Source organism: Onychomys torridus, chromosome 16 (genome assembly GCF_903995425.1).
Source record: "Onychomys torridus chromosome 16, mOncTor1.1, whole genome shotgun sequence".
NCBI classification, from domain to species: domain Eukaryota; kingdom Metazoa; phylum Chordata; class Mammalia; order Rodentia; family Cricetidae; genus Onychomys; species Onychomys torridus.
In genome coordinates, this window is record NC_050458.1 from 4773848 (window position 1) to 4794421 (window position 20574).

Consider the following 20574-nt stretch of genomic DNA (forward strand, 5'->3'; position numbering starts at 1 on the left):
TCGGGAAAGGCTGCACGCCTATTTGAAAACTGAAAACGACCTGCTATCTTCTATGCACCAGGGCACGAAAAGAGCTTGTTGTGGATAAGAATGCTGAAAATGCAATTACGCAACAGAGACGGCAAGCAGTTTCTTTCCCGCTCTTAGCACACGGTAACTCTAGTCCCTGCCTTCTGCGGGTCGCACAGCTCTGGTCCAGCGGGTGTCAAGGGGCAGGTGGTGCACTGCCCATTTGGTTCCGGGTGGTTTGTTGATTCCTGGATTCAGCCCTCGACCGTCCTTCGGTTTGACCCACAACACCCGGTGTCTGCAGGTGCTCCCCGCCCCTTCTCTCGCATCACCTCTACCCAGCCCCTAGTCAGGGAAGAAGCAAGGCCAAAGTGGGGAGAAGCCCTCTCCGCAGGGTCGCCAGCGTGCCACCGCTCCACTCAGGGAAACTTCGCAGTGAGTTACCTGCACTTGGAGAAGGGCCTTACCTGAGCGCGCCTCTGCCAATGGCAGCTCACCTGAGGGAGCTCCGCAGCCAATCACAGCGCAGCTCGGCCCTCGGGCTTGTACCCTTTAGTGAAAGAATTCAGCGCCTAGCGAGAAAGTTACCTGTGGCCGCCCAAGTCCGCCACTTTGCGCTCTGTGTCTGCCCATTGCCACGATCCGGGAGGACTCCGCGCCGCCGGGCCGCCTCCGAGCGCGGGCCCCATGTGAGGGCCCCCCCCCATCCCACCTTTCCGGCTAGGTGAGGGCGCGAGCGAGCGGGCGAGCGAGAGTGGTGAGGGGGGACGAAAGCAGAATTACCTGTAGCTCTTGTTCTGCCATCTCGGGCGCTCTCACACACCTTCACCTGCACAGACTTGAAAGTCCAGTTTCACCAGAGGCTGAGGCTCCAGGAAAAGGGGAGCGAGTTCATTGGATCAAACATGTCACAAGAGTCGGACAAGTAAGTGGATCGCACGCGCCGGCGGCCGCTGCCGCGGCCACTTTGGGCTGACGGCGACTGGTTTGTTGTGTTTTTTTAAGTTGCTATTGTTGGTTTTTGGTTTTGTATTTTTTTCTTTCTTTTTACTTTTTTTCTTTTTGGTGCATCCAGACCCTGTCGGATTATCTTTCTACTCCGATTTAGGGGAGAAAACCCTACATGAACGTGAATGTTTAATACCCCTTTTGGGCCTGGCTAGTTAACGTGGGTTTTCTCCACTTCCTTCCCGACGAATGACCTCAGCTCCCACTGGCCTGACCGGACGAACCCTTGGGCACTGATTGAGATTTTGGTGGACGGTGGCGGGAGGCCTGTAGTCACCCTCTTGCCTGGAGGTGCTCCCCAGCCTTGGACTTCCTGGACCGTTTGGAAGTTCAGCCGTCCTCCTTGGATTAGGCCAAAGGGCCTGCTGGAAAAGCGGTCTGGGCCGCTATTGTGTGCGCTCAACAAAGGGCTTTTATGCGACGCTGACACGGCCATCTTCCCCACTGGGGCGCCCTGGGGTGCGTGTGCGCTCCCGCGTGGGCCTCCGACGGGAGCGAGGCGCCGGCAGGCCGCCATGGAGGGGCCCGTGGGTGTGCCCGCGCCTCGCTCCCTCCCGCCACAAACGCATTGTTCGGTCCCCCCACGCAGGTGCGGGGCAGCACCTCTGGGAAACGGGGGCACTGATTTTGAGGCCCGGTACGAAGGGGCACCCACACTTGGGACAGGCTCCTGCGCCCCGACGTCGCAGGCTCGTACGCATCCGGTGACTGCGCGGCCCACTGCTCGGAGGCCGCCACCTCGGGCGTGGGGCTCGATCTGCCTTCACCGAGGCTATCGATGGAAAGGGGGGACCGTGGGGTGCGGGGACTCCGGACACTCCGCGTCCTGGGCCGTAGCTCCAGACTGGAGGGGAGCTGCGGCGTGAGCCGCGGGGCGCTGGGCCTGGTCCGTCGCGGTCCCCGCCTTGGGGACGGCTTTGTGCAAGCCGGGGGAGGTGGGGCCGAGGGCGGGCGCGGGAGGGAGCCGGAGGTGGGTCCCGCTGCCCTCCTTCCATTTGGTGGCGACACTTCCTTCCCCCTCCTCCCCGGGCGTCCCAGGCCGGGAACTGGCTGCGTCCTTTTGGAAGTGCTCAGAGGCCGCCCTTTTGCTGTCCCTGGTAACTTTACCCTGGCTATTCAAGGGGACCTTCCTGAGAGTCTCCCCCGAGAAGAGCACAGGACCAGTCCCGAGTTGAGGGACTTGGAGCTGGGGAAGGCGGCGGGAAAGCCTGAGTGACCTGAGTTGGGATGGAGGGGGAGGGCCAGCCTCCCTAGTAAAGTCGCGGGTCTGGCGGATCCAGGACGCCTGCTGTCACTGAAAAACCTACTAGGGTCGCCACCCTTTAAGATTTAACTGCTCAGTCCATAGGGGAAGAACAAATGTTGGAAACTTGGCCAGGGGCTACACCGAGAGACAGGGATGGGAAAGCGGTTGATTGTAGGAGACGTCCCCATCCACACCCTAGCTTTCTTGGTAGAAGGAGTCTAACTTATGCAACCCAAATCCAAGGCAATAATAACAACGTTTTGGTTTCCAGGTTTTTTTAAAATTATTTTTAATTTTTGTTTGTTGTGAATTTGGTGTAAAAATAACGGCTGCACATTTACTTTAATCACACAATTAACATTTATCTTGACTGATTGGTTTTGTGGCACTACATGAGTCAAACGAATTAAGAACGAAAGTGGATGAGCATTTATTTTCCCTAAGTTATACTTAGCACCAATAGGGATAATTTATTCACTATTGAGTCTAAGTACTGAGTACTAACAATCTGGTTTAGCGAGTACGTATTACCTAGTTTTTATGGCTAATGTCTATCTAGAATTACACGAGCATTTAATGAAAGTGGCTTTTATCTAGTGGTTCTCGGGATTTCATTTTGCATTCTGGGCAAACTAACTAATGATACCTTAAGGTAAGGAGACCACAGTCAAACAAATGTCCTTTGCTTTCTTTGCTCAAACGGTCAAAGTTTGAAGTAGTCCAGGACTTGTGGGTCACTTTTGTGAATCTTAGATTCTCTCTCTGTGTCCCTGTCTCTCTCTCTCTCTTTTTTTCAAGACAGGGATTTCTGTGTAGCCCTGTTGTCGTGGAACTAGCTAGCTCTGTAGACCAGGCTGGCCTCTAAGGCTGTCTCTGCCTCCTGAATGCTGGGATTAAAGGCGAAATGCCCCCGAATTTTCTTAATGTTAAAATTCTACTGGGCCCCTGCAGGGATGGATTGGGGTTGATGAGGCATTTGATGGGGTTGAGACTCCAAGAGAAAGTGTCTCAATAGCTGGCGGAGGCTGCCAGTCACCTGAGCAAGGAAGAGGCCAGAGCTGCAGCTTGCAGGCCCTCAGGCCCTCGGAGGCCTGCCTGTATTTTCTGGAAACACTCCCCAGAGCAAACTCTTAGAGATTAAATTACAAACCCCAGTGAGGTGCAGGTAATCTTTTTAGATTGCATTAGGAAGGTTTTTCTAGTTAGAAAGTTTGCCCTAAAGATGGATCATCTTTTTATTATTTATATCACTGTTTACTTACATATTTATTTCGTGTGTGTGTGTGTGTGTGTGTGTGTGTGTGTGTCTGTGTGTGTGTGCAGTTATTGAAGCTGGCACACAGAGGTCAGAGGAAGACTTGAAAACATTAGTTCTTTTCTTCCATGTGGTTTCTGAAGGGTCAGACTTGGCAGCAATCTCCTTTATCCCTGAGCCATCTCACAGGCCCATAGTCATCCTTTTGCTGGTGACTTTTCAGGTTGAAATGTTCTGCCTTGTATGATCCACAGTGCTGATGTTATCTCTCCTTAAAGAAAGAAAGGAAGAAAAAAAGGGGGGCATTTTGTCTCTCTGCATTTTAAAATGCTCTGTTCTCCCATCTTAAACTTTTATGAAAGTTGATAATCTGTCAACAGTATGTTTATAAGCAAGGCTCTGTTTGATTAAGAAACTCTCCCCTCCAGGTGGTGGTGGTGCACGCTTTTAATCCCAGTACTAGGGAGGCAGAGCCAGGCGGATCTCTGTGAGTTCTAGGCCAGCCTAGTCTACAGAGCTAGTTCCAGGACTTCCAGAGCTAAACAGAGAAACTTTGTCTCAAAACAACAACAAAAACCAAACCAAACCAAACCAAAAGAAAAAAAGAAAAAGAACTCTGAATTATTTTACTGCCAAACTGTATAACATACATCAAGAAGACACACTCATGTGCATATGTTAATTGATTTCATATGGCTATTTTCATAAGCATAAAAGCATGCTTTCTAGTTTACGTACTGCTTGCAGTATATTAGTACTGTTACAAGAGGAAACAGAGATGCATGAAACAGGCCATATCCATAAGGGGCTCACACTACAGCGGAGGGCAAGCCAAAAATAGACACTAATTTATGACAGTACCTGGAAAATGCCTAAGCTACAATAATTTTAAAAACAGTTAAAAGCAGGGCAGTGGTGGCACACGCCTTTAATCCCAACCTTCAGGAGGCAGAGCCAGGTGGATCTCTGTGAGTTCGAGGCCAGCCTGGTCTACAGAGCAAGATCCAGGACAGGCACAAAGCTACACAGTGAAACCCTATATTGGGGGCGGGGAGGGGAAGCAGTTAAATATACAGTACAACTAACGATGATGATGATGACGGGGATTATTATTTTGGATTTTCAAGACAGGGTGTGTTCCATCACCACCTGGCACAACTCATGATTAAGAACACCCATTTTCCCTGTCTATCCTTATCTGCCTGCTACAACGATAGTCATTTTGTGTGTTTTAGCTTAAGGAATTGACTAAATACGTTTAGCTAAAATTTTCTTTATTTATTATATTCATTTGGCCATGTTAAATATCTTTTTTTAAAAATGCCAATAATTTATCATATCTCCACTATACCAGTTCAAATATGTGTTCATTTTTTCACCTCAAATGTTATCTTGAGATCCAGACATTGAGACTCACTGGTGCTTAACATATGTTAGGAGAAAAACATCAACCAATTGAGAAGTAAATATAATAAATTAGGTGAGTGCGGACGCTTGCTGAAAGCCACGCACGAAAGAGTTTCACGTAGTGTCAGGAAATGAAGGATCAAGCCCTGAAGATAGATACCTGGAGCAGAAGGCCTTGAGGAGAGCATGCACAGGAAGGAGGTGGGTGAATGAGAGAGAATGGCAAGTAGTAAATCAGTGTAAACGGTTCTCTGTGGATCCAGACATCTGCATACTTAGTAACAAAGTTGCGCTTGAGTAGGGCAGTCAGGAAGCTGCAGCCAGTGAGTGAAGGATCAGTCCGTGTACTCTCCTAGCACTCCTGAGTTTACTACTGAGGGTGGAGCGTTCCGTCCTTTCACAGAGGGCCGCATCACGCATACTTGCTATTACAAAGTGAACAAATGTGCACACAGCAGAGGAGCCCTGGGTTAGGGCTGAAGCAGAGGGACAGAGTGTGCAGGTGGCAGTTGCTAGACAAGCCTATCTCTCCCAACTCTGGATCTAGCCTACCGCACTCTTGGACGCCTCAGATCTAGGACATTAGCCTGCCTTGTCTTCCCCTTCAACTTCTGCAAACTGCACCCATCAGAGTGTTGGATTTGTCAAATGCGTCTGGAGGAAAAAGCTGCACACTGCTTTGATTGGCGTCCCATCACCCACCGAGTGAACTGACCTACAGGCAAGAGTGATTTACCTAAAAAAGAAAAAACAAAACAAAACAAAAAAAAACGTTGGGTAACACTGCCAAAATACAGCCTAAAAAAAAACCTGGGAATAAATTATGTTTGTGCTTAATAATAGGATTCCACACAGAAATTCTTGATAGTCTTCCTTCCTAAGCTTGTGGGATTGCTCCAACAAACAAACAAACAAACAAACCACCTGAGGCAAATGATAAACCACAGATAGCCCTCAGAGGTGTCCTGTTTCTCCTGAGCAATCAGGAATCTCTATATAAGCTTTGACCCAGACTTTATTGATTATTGGACTAGTAATGGAGCTAATCATTTCAACGACCACTTTACACAATAAATGCAAAATCTGGAACTTTAAATGCTCGTCAATACCTTGGTGAGCGGAAGCCACCTCCTGCTCTACCCTAGACTGCCTCTGCTTGGGCTGCTGCTGCTATGATTTTAACTGGATGCAAGAATTCCCAGGCCTCCTCCCAGGCTTACTTGTTCTCATTGTTTTGCTAAACTGTGGCTTAGGGAAGAGAGTGTGTGTTGGGGTCATTTTGACGGCTCACCTGTTAACAGAGCTGCTAAAGACCTGTTTGAAGTCTTTCGAGCCCCTCCTTGCCGGGTCTTAGGTGGACTTGCGTAAGAAGCCTATCTGCTCCTCTCTGGTTTTACACTGCAGCTCTTCCTGAGGGTTGTCCTCTTTTTGAATTTATAGTCTATGCTTCCAGCTCCAAGAAGATAAAGGGTTCTAGTGTGATGTTGGTCCCTGCTGGCACAACTGCTCCAAATGGATGCCATAGGTTTTCTTTCGGGGCTCTTGGAAGTTTGAAGTATGACCATGAAGAGATAGTGCTGAGAACTGACCCCAAGTCCAGGCTGCCGGAAAGGGCCCAGGGCCCCTCCAAGCAGGATTGAAAATAAGTCCTAGATGACAAAGCCTCACTATGTAGACCAGGCTAGCCTTGAATCTGAGGTCCCCTTGCTTCAGCCTCACTGCACTGGAGTGGGAATCACCAGTCTTTGCAAAGTAGAAAGGACAATTTGGGAAAGTAGCCAGGAAACTCAGACGCAAAAGGAGGATTTAAATATAGTAACTGAGCCCAAGAACTCTGAGATGGGCGATTGAAGGTGTATATAGATAAAGCTTACTTTAGGGTGAGTTGTTAAATTTACTTTTAAAGAATTTTTAGATAATCAGGCAGTTTTTTTCAATTCCCTTTCACGACTCTGTTCTAACCTGGCACACTCTTTTTTCTCCTCATCCCCCCTTTCCTTTCCTTCCATCTCTCCCTATTGTTTCTGAAATAAGCCTTCCATAGCTCAGGCTAGCCTCAAACTCACTAGCCAAGGATAAACTTAAACTCCTGATCCTTCGGGCTCTGGAGTGTTGGGATATCAAGTGTGCATTTCTGATTTGGTTTGTGTGTTTTTCTTCAAGACAGGGTTTCTCTGTGTAGTCTTGGCTGTCCTGGAATTTGCTCTGTAGACCAGGCTGGTCTTGAACTCACAGAGATCTGTCTGCCTCTGTTTCCCAAATGCTAGGATCAAGGGCTGTCAAAGCACTTCTAATTTTTTTAATGACTGCTTTGGTTGGGTAGTCCTTTTCTTCTTTCCTTTTCTTTTTGGTCTGTCTCCCTGATATCTTCCTTTATTATTCCTCCTGTATCCTCTGGCGAGAACTGACTGTGAATTCACATGGAGGCATCTTAAGTCTTACCGCCCATGTTTTAACTGCATCGCTTTGGCCTTCACAGCCCAGCAGCCCATCCTTGTCACCTTGGCCCAAGGGTCAGAGGATGGCTGCAGGTGTTGCCTTGTCTAATTTAAATTTGTTTGCTTTAACCCTGGGCGGTGGGGAATCCCTGGCACCCATGTTGGGGTGTCTTCACACTCTCTGCCTTCCCAGGTGGTGGTACCCAGGGACTGATGTTAACTAAACTGTCTATCTAGGCCTGTCCTGAAAGCCAAGCCATCAGCTTGGGAAACCTGCCCGGGAAGAATTCCTCAGCAAGCAGCAACAGGCTGAAGTAGGGATTTGCTTTGGCCCAAGAGGACTAGTTGGCAGTTGGTGCCTTAGTCACAACAGCTCATGCTTGGGAGTCCTTCGAGAGCGTTCCTTTTGGCCTCCAGATTCCTGCCGACTTCCATCCACCTGCCTGTGGAGTGATATCTCTTAGACAAGTCCAGCCTCCTTCATCAGTTTTATCTATCTATCCATTGCTAGCAAGGTCTAATTTAGGCTGTTGTATTTCTTTTTCCTTTGGTAATCTTAGAGGTCAAGCCCGGTGCCTCCCATATGCCAGGCCAACACAGTGATGTTCCCAGTTCCACCATAAGTTTTGTTTGTTTGTTGAGACAGGGTTTCTCTGTGTAGCCCCAGCTGTCAGAACTCAAGATCCTCCTGCCTCTGCTTCCTCCAGTACTGGGATCAAAGGCTTGCCCCATCACACTCTGCTGCTTAATCTATCACCATCAACACAGAAATAACACACACATGTTTATATTCATGGCTGTTTTGTGGTTTTCCCTGCATGCATATCTGTGCACCATTTGCATGCCTGGTGCCTGCGGAGGCCAGAAGACAGCATGGATCCCCCGGAACTGGAGTCACAGCTGCTTGTGGATACTGGGATTTAACCTAGGTCCTTTGGAAGCAGCCAGAGCTCTGAACTGTTGAGCTCTGACCTACTATAGGCTTCTTAGCAGTAAATGGCAAACACTGCAGCATTATAAAGGCTAAGTGCAACAGGAACAAGACTGTGTCTGAGGGCATCTTTACCCTCCCCATCCCAACTGCATTGGGAAAAGAGAAATATTTTAACTTGGTGTGTTGGTGAGTAATAGCAATATTATTTATTAAAGACTATGCATTCTGAATTGCTCCTCCAATAGCCACCAGGTCTTGAGAAGTTGATGGGAAGTACTAGCAAAGCTGGTGAGGGTCAGGGGATTTCAGAGTATATTGTTATGAATAAGTGTGGGCTGTAGAGAAGAAAGCTGGTGCATTTGAATGGGTATTCTGTGAAAGCAGTTGATGCCTGTGGCATGTGACGCAGCGTATTTTACTTTTATTTTGTAATGAATGTGGGTGCCAGTGGACTTGGCGGGCAGAACTTTGCAGCGGTCTGACTTCACTTGCACTCAGAGCGCGAAAGGGGAGCAACAGTTCCTGCCTCTCTAAAGGGCTCGTCTCTGTTGAAGGCCTGTGCTCACAGCTTTTTGCTTCTCATTTATTTGTTTGTTTATTTATTTTGCAGCTCGAGAATGGAGGCCAGAGCATCCCATATGCTGGGCAAATATTGACATTGCGCCCCCTCCCCATCAGCCAAAGATCAGGGCTGAAAGAGTCAAGCTGGGAGAGGAGAGGGGAAAGGGAGGGATGAAGCAAGTGTGGCAGGATGAGGTTGCTTCAACAGGGTGGAGGGGCCTGCCTTTGCTCAGCATGCAGGCAAGGCCGGGTGGACAGAGGCAGGGGGATGGCATGAAATTATTCCTGGGGAATTGGTTTGGTTTTAACTTGAGGGATAGAATCCTGAAATGGAACAAATCTTTGACCATGTGAGTAACTGAGCTAAGGATTTGGGGTTGAAGGTTTCACAAGCAATGTGTTTGGTGTCCTGTCTGTGCTGTACGCTGGGGCTGTACGCATGAGACCAAGTCTGGAGTGCTCTAGAAAAATTCGCTTCTTTTTCTTTGAAGGAAGCAGGCATGGGTATTGCGTGGACACAAGTCTGTGGAATGCTGGCTTGGGTTCTGAGTGCCCTCCTGGGAGTTCACAGAGGCCTTCCTTCCCACCCTCACCCCACACCATTTCCTTCATTCTTAGATCAGTGAGCTTTCTGTACTTCTCTGATCTGCCTTTTCAAAGAAGCCAGGAACAAAGTAGCTTTACTTCTTTCCTGTATTGCCAATAAGATAATGAACTATGGTCAGAACATTCTCTTCATTATTTTTTTCTTTTCCATCTGCAAAAATGAAGTTGAAGGAGTGATCTCCGAGGATAATCATCTCGCCAGTGTCTGGAGTCTACCTCCCTCCAAAGGGGTCTGGGCTGGTGGAGGAGGCTCCTAGGATCCAGGCGATGCCAGGCTGCTGGCCTGGCTGCTCTTCATGAGCCCCTCCTGGCGTTCCAGAATCAAAGAGGGCTGATTAAGATCCCAGATGAGTTGAGGCCTCCAGCAGGGGGCATGCTGAGGGCACAGAATTCCCAAGGGCAGCTAGGCGGCTTCTCTAGAGGATTCCTGCCCTGCACAGCCTCCCGGGGCTGGTAGATAAGGGGTCCAGGAAATCAGATAAGGGCTGGCAGGGACTCTGAGAACTTCTTCACTGACCAGGCCCCGGAAGTGGCTTCCACTGGGCTCCTGGAAGGAGAGTGAAGCAATGGGACCGAACCAAGGGGTCACTAAAACCTTAAGGTGAGAGGCGCAGTCGGCTCCCCCCCCTCCCGTCTCTTCCTCCTGCCTCTCCTCCTCCCCCCTCTTCTTCCTCCTCCTCCTCCTCCTCCTCCTCCTCCTCCTCCTCCTCCTCCTCCTCCTCCTTCTCCTCCTCCTCCTCCTCCTCCTCTTCTTCTCTAGGCACCCCTTCAGTAAAACATCATCCAGGGAACTCATTGTCAGGAAATACTGCCAAGACCACAGCTTAGAGTTCAGAAGAAATGTTAGATAAATAAGAATAGCAGTTTCTGGGGCTGGAGAGATGGCCCCACAGTTAAGAGCACTGCTGTTCTTCCAGAGGACCCGGGTTCAATTCCCAGCACCCACATGGCAGTTCACAAGTGTCTGCAACTCCATTTACAGGGCTTCTGACACCCTCACACAGAGATACATGCAGACAACGTATGTACATGAAATAAAAATTATTAAAAGAAAAATATAGAATAGCAGCTGCAGCTTTACAACCAAGTACAAAGTCATATTATTTCACATCAGGATACACAGCTGTCATTTAGGCCAGGAATAAAATCTCCTCCCTCATATTGAATGGAGGTATTTAACTCCATCTGTGGTGGATGTTCTGTGGCTAGTAGCCCTTGAAGTTCTGTTGGAAGAATCTTGTTTAAGACACAAGAGCTCTTTTTTTTTTTTTTTTTTTTTTTTTTTTGAGACAGGGTTTGTTTGTGTAGCCTTGGCTGTCCTGGAACTCACTCTGTAGACCAGGCTGGCTTTGAACTCACAGAGATCCACCTGCCTCTGTCTCCTGAGTACTGGGATTAAAGGCGTGTGCCACTACCGCCCAGGTACATACTCTTAGGAGGGTGGTTAAGTGATGAAGAACATGTACTGCTCTTCCAGTAGGCTAGAGTTTGGTCCCCAGCACTCCTACCGGTGACTCACAGCCACCTGTAACCCCAGCTCCAGGAGATCCAACTCTACTGGCTTCCATGGATACTAGCACACACTGGACATACACAACATACACACAACTGTACGTATAATTAGAAATAGTAAAAATAAATTGTAGACGAATTTCTAAATGGTCTTATTAAATAAAAAACATGGAGCCAAATATAGGGGTGAAAGCCTTAGAGATCAGGGAAATAGGGAAAGCCACAGCTAACCTCACCTCACCAACTCAGCAGCTTCCAAATGTGAGCTACTTCCTGTCTACCCACACCTTTATGTGCCTTGCTGTTCTGCCCTCTCATTGGCTTTTAGCCCAGCTACCCCACTTCCTTGTCACTGCCTGTCTGTACAGACCTCCAGGTCTCTATGGTTGGTACTAGGATTAAAGTCCTGTGTCACCACACTTGGCTCTGTTCACTAGTGAGACCCTGCCTGCTAAGTGATCGGATTAAAGGTGTATGCTGCCTGACTTCATTTACTTTTCCCCCTGATCTCCAGGCAAGCTTTATTTATCAAAATGCAAATAAAATGTCACCACAATAAATCTTAAAAATACGTATATCATTTATATCGAATAAAAGACAAACACTAGGATGCAAATGTAGTTAAGCATAAACCATAAACTGAGAGTTCATAAAAATTATGCAAGTGGCCAATAAACACAGAGAATAGTCGTTAGGTTTATTAATAACCCAAGAAGCAGATTTTATAGCGGGAGTGATCCAGATTACCCTGAAAAATTGGCCAAAATTAGCAGAGCTGTGTTTGTAAATATCAAGACTGTAGGATCACAGATCATTACAAAATCTCTGAAAGGCAGGTTAGTAAACCATATACTCACACTGTGCCTGGTGCATGAGAAGGCCGGAACCAGGGGTTGAGTCTCCCAGCACTGGAGTGACAGATGGTTGTGGGCTGCTGGGAACCAAATCCTAGTCCTGTAAGAACATCGGTGTTCTTAACTGCTGAGGAGCTTTCTAGCCCCCATTGTTTGGTGTGTTTTTGAGACTGGGCCTTATTATATAGCCCAGTCAAACCCCTTTCTGGCCCAGTATGCCAGGCTACCCCATGGCTGTGCCCACTGGCCTCTGCTCTGTTCCTGCACGTGCCTGGACATCAGGATCTTTGTGCAGTTTGAAGCTGGAGGATGAATGAGAGCACTGAGGATCTTTTACCCCCACATAGACTGCATGGGTGTGCATGTTTGCACACATCGGAATTTCCCCTGAAGTGCCTTCTGCACTGTCCCAGACTGCTGTGGAGTGAGTGATCTTGGGTGAGAGGGTATTGGCTCCAACCGTGTTGGTTTTCTATGAGGATGTCATGGGAGAGCCTGAAATTGGCCCTCTAAAGATGAAAACAGTGGAGAACCGAGTTAATGGCCTTTCTCCATCACATGGACTGGCTTCTGCTCAGGAGATGATCCACACAGCAGACAACTTCTATTTTAAAGACCACTCTTGAGCTACATGCTCATGGGCTTCCTGCAGAGGCCTTCAACAAGGCTTCCTCACAAACACTGAGTTATTTACTTATCAACGGACCCAAAGAGCATCTACCAGAGAACAAAGAGAACGTCATTCAAACATGGAGAAGCTGGCTTTGGGGAATTGGTGATCTTGCCAAAGTTATACTGAGAAGAAAAATAGAAACCTTAAAACTTTTGTGAAATGTAAGCAAGGATGGAAGCCGTTGGCTGCAGAAACCAAATGTGTGAAGTAGCAGGTCTGCTTTGGGGTGATGTGGGATTTGTGTGGCTCTCCTTTCCCCTGCCTCTCCCCTGTAGTCTGAACCTCTCCCCTGTAGTCTGAAGATTTCCTGTGTCCTGATCTGCCGGCAGTCAGGACAATCTCTCCCACTCCCATCCCCCCAAGTAAACACGCAGAGGCCCATATTAATTATGGCCATGGCTCAAGCCTTTGCTAGCTACCTTTTATATCTTACATTAGCCTATAACTATTAAACTACGTATTGTCACATGTTCCGTGGCGTTACCTGCATCCCATTGCAAGTTGCTCCTTGGGTGGCTCACTGTTGTCTCTTCCAGCCTTCTTCCTGTCTCTCTCTTTGAATTTCCCACTGGTCTCTAAGCTGCCTTGCCATAGGCCAAACAGCTTTATTCATCAACCAATCAGAGCAATACATGTATAGTGCATATTCCTCCATCACTCCCCTTCTCTGTACATAAACTTACCAGGCCCCAAATATTACACTAAAAAAAATTATCTTTGGGTGCTGGAAGTCTAATCAAAGCTGGGTATTCTTGCCGGGCAGTGGTGTCGCACACCATTAATTCCAGCACTCGGGAGGTAGAGCCAGGCGGATCTCTATGAGTTCGAGGCCAGCCTGGGCTACCAAGTGAGTTCCAGGAAAGGCGCAAAGCTACACAGAAACGCTGTCTCAAAAAACAAAACAAAACAAAAAACCCGAAAACAAACAAACGAACAAACAAAGCTGGGTATTCTTACATGCAAGGGAGTATAAGGAAAAGGTGTGTATGGTCGCTGTCTTACCCCATGTTTGTCATAAGTTGTAGCATACTGCCTGGGGTGAATGCTCTGTATTGTATCCAGTCACACAAAAACACAAACTTGCACTAGGTGTGGTGGTACATGCCTTTAATCCCAGCGCAGGGCTTCTCTGTGTAGCTTTGGAGCCTGTCCTGGAACTCACTCTGTAGACCAGGCTGGCCTCGAACTCACAGAGATCCGCCTGGCTCTGCCTCCCAAGTGCTGGGATTAAAGGTGTGCACCACCACCGCCTGGCAGAGATAAGAATTTTTTTAAAAAAGTACGAAGCCAGGCATGGTGTTGCACATCTGAGGTCCCAGCCCTAGGAAGGAAAGCAGGCGGAGCTCTGAGTTCGAGGCCAGCCTGGTCTTACAGAGTGAGTTCCAGGACAGCCAGGGCTACACAGTGAAACCCTGACTCAAAAAATAAATAAATAGGGAGCTGGAGAGATGATTCAGTGGTTAAGAATACCAGCTGCTCTTCCAGAGGACCCGGGTTCAATTCCCAGCACCCACATGGCAGCTCACAACTGTCTGTAACTCCAGTTCCAGGGGATCTGACACCTTCACACCAATGCACATAAAATAAACTTTTAAAAAAAGAGCCAAGTGTTTTAAAACAAGCAAGCAAGCAAATAAAATAGAAAGCTGAGAAGAGAGGGAGAAACATCATTTGCATACAATGTGATATTATGTCTAGAAAATAGTAAAGAATCACTGAGTAACTATTACAAACAATAATGCCATAAACTGAGGTGGCTAGATTAAAAAAAAAAAACATTTAAAAGTAAATCGTAACAATTTAATAAAAATGCAAAATCTATGTTAAGAAAATATGTTAATGATACCGAGGAACGTCGAAGAGTATGTAAATAAATGGAGCAGGCATACTTGGTTGTCAGCAGATAACTGGCCTGGCATGTACAGGTTATGAATTGAATCACCAGCATGCAGGGTTTGGGGGGGGATCCATTCTACACGAACACACCGATTTTTAAATGCGTGTGTTAACTTGCTTGTTTGTTTGTTTATTAGAGAGGCGTGCGCGTGCCACGGCACATGTGTGGAGTGCTGAGGTAACCTGCTGGGGTCATTTCTCACCTTCACCATGAAAGTCCCCAGGGTCAGGTCTGGAGCTCCGTTACCCGCTGAGTCATCCTGCCAGCCCAGAATATACAGCATTAATAAGATATCAGTTTGCCAGTGGTGGTGTGCAAGTCTTTAATCCCAGCACTCAGGAGGCAGAGGCAGGTGGATCTCTGAGTTTGAGGCCAGCCTGGGCTAGAGAGCAAGTCCCAGGACAGTGAGCGCTACACAGAGAAATTCTGTCTTGAAAAACACAAGAAAAAAGAAAGACGGAAAGAGAGAAAAAGAAGGAAGGAGGGAAGGAAGAAGAGGGCTGGAGACACAATGGGGTGGTTGAGGGCACATAGGGCTCTTTCTGAGGACGTGAGTTCAGTTCCCAGCACCTATGTCAGGTGGCTTACAACTGCTTGTAACCCCAGCGCCAGGGGGTCCGAGACCTCTGACCTCTGTGGACATTTGCATTCATGTGCACATACTCCCCTCCCCCACAGACAAAACATAATAATAATAGTAATCATCATCATCATCATCATCATCATCATCATCATCATCTTTAAAAAAGAAAGACAGGGCCGGGCTGTGGTTGCACATGCCTGTAATCCCAGCACTCAGGAGGCAGAGGCAGGTGGATCTCTGTGAGTTTAAGGTCAGCCTGGGCTACCAGGTGAGTTCCAGGAAAAAGGCCCAAAGCTACACAGAGAAACCCTGTCTCAAAAACAAAAAACAAACAAACAAAAAAGAAAGAAAGAAAGGAAAGAAGGAAGGAAGGAGGAAAGAAAGGAAAAGAACAATGAGTCACAAAGGATGAATTTGGCTGTGTCAGAATTTGAAATCTCTGAGGATCAAAACCACAGCCCAGTCCAAAGACAGACTATGGTAAAGTAAGCAATGATCAATATCTCAATATACAAACAGCTTCTAAAAAACCAAGAACAGACCAATAACAAAAAGAAAAGTAGAAAAAGTACATTAACACACTCTCTCTCACACACACAAATAAATGTAAAAAAAAATAATGAACAGAAATGATGAATCGTGGCATACACAGAGAGTTTGCAGAAAGTGGACCCACATAGTGTGACCCTCAGTCCCTGGGAGACTGCCCTGGCTTCACACAGTGCTTTACAGGTTTCATGGGGGGAAAGTAAAAAATCCTAGATAACTTAGAATTATTTAAAACCAGTTCTAACACTCTGCTGGAACTAAATGTGTTCCCACTTAACTGGTAGCCAGTTGACTTTCTACGTCTTCTCTGCTAGATCTGTTCAGGAAACAGGCGGACCCAACCAGAAAGTCAGCCATGCGGGGGTCGGAATGAATAACCGTGGTCGTTCACTCTCTACCTCCGTTTAGGAGGTATTTTCTTAGGAGCCCCTCTTCCCAGATGACCTTAGCTTGTGTCAAGTTGACATAAAAGTAACCAACACATCAGGCATGGTGGAGCATGCCTATAACCCTAGTAGTAGTCAGGAGACTGAGGCAGGGGGATTGCCATCAGTTTGAAACCTGTCTGGGCTATAAAGTGAAGACTAGTAATACACAAGACCTGATCTCAATACTACCACCACCACCAATAACGGCAACAACAACAAAATTAATATAAAATTTAGTTTATCGCGGGGCTCTGGATATTGAAAACTGACTTCATTTGAAACAGCATTATTTCTTAAGATTTTTATTTTTACATGTACTTAGTGTGTGTGTGTGTGTGTGTGTGTGTGTGTGTGTGTGTGTGTGTGTGTGTGCGCGATCAAGCACAAGATTAGTGCACAGTGTGCACTGGTGTGGAGGTCAGAGGACAATCCCTGGGGCAAACTCTCTGTGCCATATGGGTTTCTGAGGTTACACTTGGGTGGCCTGGCTTGATGACAAGCGCCCTTAACCACTGGCCATCTCGTTGACCTGTGACCCTATTTTTTTTTTTTTTTTGCTTTTTTGAGACAGGATTTCTCTGTGTAGTTTTAGAGCCTGTCCATCCTGGAACTCGCTCTGTAGACCAGGCTGGCCTTGAACTCACAGAGATCCACCTGCCTCTGCCTCTCGAGTGCTGGAATCAAAGGCTTGCACCACCACCTCCCGGCACTACTTTTTAGATAAACCACTGAAGCATTTTCTGACCACTAATATACGGGGGGGGGGGGGGGGGGGGGGGGGGGGGCGCGCTCGAGTGGGTGATGGCTGGAAGCCTGACCAAGCTGAGAAAAGAAAAAACAATGGCATCCCTCTTCAAAGGAGAGAGTGCCAGCACCGAGGACTGTCTCATTCTGCACCTGCCCCCATCTTCCTCTCAGCTAATTATCCGAAGAATGAAAGATAAACATGAAATGGCTGTTTTGTAAGATGGCTTTTTCCCTTCTAATTACATCCTTAAACCTTAAATTAGCAGCTTGTGTCGTCTGAGGCCTCAGCACCTAGCAGGTGCTGCCTGTGTGTCTGACTTCTCCTCACTCAGCACACCAATGAGATGTACATCTGGGGTGAGTGCCCAGCATTGGGATGTTGTTTATCCTGAGCTTACTCATCAGAACTCTGCTTGCAGACAGGGTCCATCCTTCACTGCAGTGGAAACGCTGATCTGAGTCATGGTGTTCAGTGGCGAAGAATTAGGAACCAACCTCAGACTCATTGGCTCGTCCCAGAGACAAGATGGTGGCTCAAAACCACTAACATGCTGTGTTTACTCACAGTGAAGTCTCTATAACTCTGTATAAACGGGCTTTAAAGATTCGAAAATACCAAATAAAACAAGTACAAAGCTCTCACAGTGTTTCTCAACCTTCCTAATGCTTGCCCCTTTAATACAGTTCTTCATGATGTGGTGACCCCCAACCATACAATTACTTTCGTTGCTACTTCATAACTGTCATTTTGCCACTGTTAAGAACTGTCATGTAAATATTTTTAAAGCTAGAGGCTTGTTGACTGGGTCACGACCCACAGGTTGAGAACCACTGCTGTATAGAGGGAAAAGACCATATTTGAGGTTGGGCTGAAGGTACAGCTCAGTGGTGGAGTGACTCCATAGCGAGTTTAAGAGGGAGGAAGTGGGAAGAGAGGGAAGCTGGAGGAGAGGAAAACAATGAAATGCAGATCAAAATAAATGACCAAATAATCTATCTGATTGGCAAAGATTAGAAAGGACAGCAGCCTTGCTGCAGGAGTGTGTCGTCCGCTTGCTCAGACCCACCACTGGTGGGAGTTTTGACTAGGATGAAATACCTGGAGGAAGTTTGGAAATAAGAGCCAAATGCTTGGAAAAGCACATGGCTCTGGATCAAGAAGCCCAGTTCCTCGGGATGTGTTTAAACCCTGTACAAAGCTTAACCGCAAGGCCGATCACTATAGTACTGACTTCCGTAGGGAAAGGAATGGAGAAATGGGACATTATCTGGGAGAGTCCCATTCCATGTAAAATTGTGATGCCACCGAAGGACTGGTCACCACAGAAAGTAACGTGAAAGAAATAACAATTTAAAAAATAAGTCACTGAACTGTCACACTCCTTTCTCTCAGCACTGGGGAGGCACAGGCAGCAGATCTCTTCAAAGGCCAGCCTGGTCTACACAGCAAATTCCAGGCTGGTTAAGGCTACATAGTAAGATCCTGGCTCAAAAAAACCAAAAAACCAAAACTAAAACAAACAAACAAAACCCCCAAAACCTGTATGTACAAATGAGCACGTGTATCATAAAGCACCTTCACTTAAAGGCAGACTGAAACCAGATGTGGTTGCATGTGCTTGTAATCCCAGCACTTGGAAGGTGGAGGCAGGAGGATTATTAGTTCAGGTTCATCCTTCACAACGTGTGTTGTGTTTCAGGCCAGCCTGGGTTACAGAAGACTGGCTTCTAGGACAGCAATTGTGGGAGGCATGAGGCAGGTCATCCATGAGTACCACAAAAGTGTGATCTATAAAATAATCCAGGGGCTGGGAAAATGATTCAGTGGGTGAGAGTCTTGCTGTGAAGGTGAAAACCGAGTTCCGATCCCCTGCACTCATTTAAAAAGGGGACTGGAGAGATGGCTCAGAGGTTAAGAGCACTGCCTGCTCTTCCAGAGGTCCTGAGTTCAATTCCCAGCACCCACATGGTGGCTCACATGAGATCTGATGCCCTCTTCTGGCCTGCAGGCACACATGTAGGCAGATCACTGTATACATAATGAATAAATAAACCTTTAAAAAAAAAAAAAAGTGGAGCATGGTGCACACTTACTACCCCAGAGCTGGGAGGGGCTGGTAGAGACAGGAGGAACAGTGGGCCTAGCTGAGACAGCCTAGCTGAGAACTGATGAGCTCAAGGTCCTATGGGATGCCCTGGCCCAGGGGAAAAGGCAAAGAAGAAAAGATGAGGTTGTATAACATCTTCCTCTGCCCTCTATATACACATACATATACATACACACATGTACATACATATACATACACAAATTCATATATCACACATATACAAATCCATGTACACATGCACATACATACATGCATATACAAACACACATGCACATATCATACACAAAACAAATAATAAAATCTAATCTAAGTTGGGAGTGGTGACACTCAGGTCAAAGAGGCAGGAGCATCTCTGTGAGTTCAAGACCAGCCTGGTCTACATTCTGAGTTCCAGGAAAGCTACATAGTGAGACCCTGTCTGACTCAAAAACACAAAAATCTAACTGATGTGCCATGTAATAAAAATCTAGGAATTGAGAAAACTTTTTTAAGAGTTATTTTTATTTATGTGTGTATGTGTGTGCCTATGTTGAGTGTTTACCACAAGTGTGCAGGTCCCCATGGAGGCCAGAGGAGGGTTTCAGATCCCTTGGGGCTGGAGCTACAGGTGGTTGTGTGCTGTCTGACGTAGGTGCTGGGAACTGAACTGGTCCTCGGGAAGAGCATCAAGTGCTCTTAACCACTGTGCTGACCCTCCAGCCCTGGAGAGACATTTTGACATCTCCCATGCTCTGGGAATATTTACACACCTAACTCAACCTAGGCTCTGAAGAGCAAGTTCAGTTTCGTTCACGGCCAGGAGTGAGTGGGTGTGAGGCATGTGGACACCTGCAATCTAAATGTGTCCAGGGAGTTGACCACATAGGTGTTTTGTTGTTTGGGAAGGACAGAGAGGGAGGGAACACATGAGCCCATCAAATGAAGGATAGGAAACACACAGCTCTGCCAAGTTCATTTCAACTTCAGGTGGCCAACGAGACATGTTTCCAGGGTCACGGGCCAATTTAATAAGCAAGTTTGTTTTGTTTTGTGTTTTGATATTTTTGTTTTTCAAGACAGGGTTTCTCTGTGTAGCCCTGGCTGTCCTGGAACTCAATCTGTAGACCAGGCTGGCCTAGAACTCACAGAAATCTCCCTGCCTCTGTCCCTGAGTGCTGGGATTAAAGGTGTGCGCCACCATGACTGGCCATATTTAAGACATCTTAAACCTTCCTTTTCATCATCACATTAGTTAGGATTTCAAACAAGATGTTGAAAGCTGGGCCTGGAGAGATGGGTGGCTCAGCAGTTACGAGCACTTGCTGCTGTGGTGGACCCAGATTCAGTTCCCAGAGCCCACACGCTGCTTACAACCATCAGCCACTCCATTCTAGAGAATCTAAAAGTCCTCTTCCGACCTTCTGGAGCACCAGGCACACATGTGGTTCACATACATACGTACATGTAGACAAAACCCTTGTATACATGAAATAAACAGGTCTGAACAAAAAACAAAGAAGGTATTGGAAGGCAGGACGGCGGAGAGCCTCTGTCTGTGCGGCAGGATGCTGCCTCTGTGGATTCCGGTTTCATGTTAGAACAAAACTGTGATTCTGGGTGGTTGACAAACACTGGGAATTTGTCCTGGGGGTTCTGTAGTTGCAACTTTGAGATCTGGCTGCCAGCATGGCCGAGCTCCAGGGAGGCCCTCTTCTGAGCTAGCTTTCTAAACCCATGGCTCGCTAGTCGTTCATGGTGGTTCCTTCTGATATTGCCACTT

General features: G+C 47.2%; 1 protein-coding gene across 1 annotated transcript in view; it reads left to right on the plus strand.

The window, feature by feature from the left end:
* Positions 1 to 433: 433 nt before the first annotated feature.
* Positions 434 to 20574, plus strand: part of Grhl2 (grainyhead like transcription factor 2) — a 134403-nt gene continuing 114262 nt past the window's right edge. Inside the window, exon 1 of the mRNA XM_036208413.1 lies at positions 434 to 934. Coding sequence (XP_036064306.1) covers positions 915 to 934 — 20 coding nt within the window. The 5' untranslated portion in view covers positions 434 to 914. The remainder of the gene's footprint in view (positions 935 to 20574) is intronic.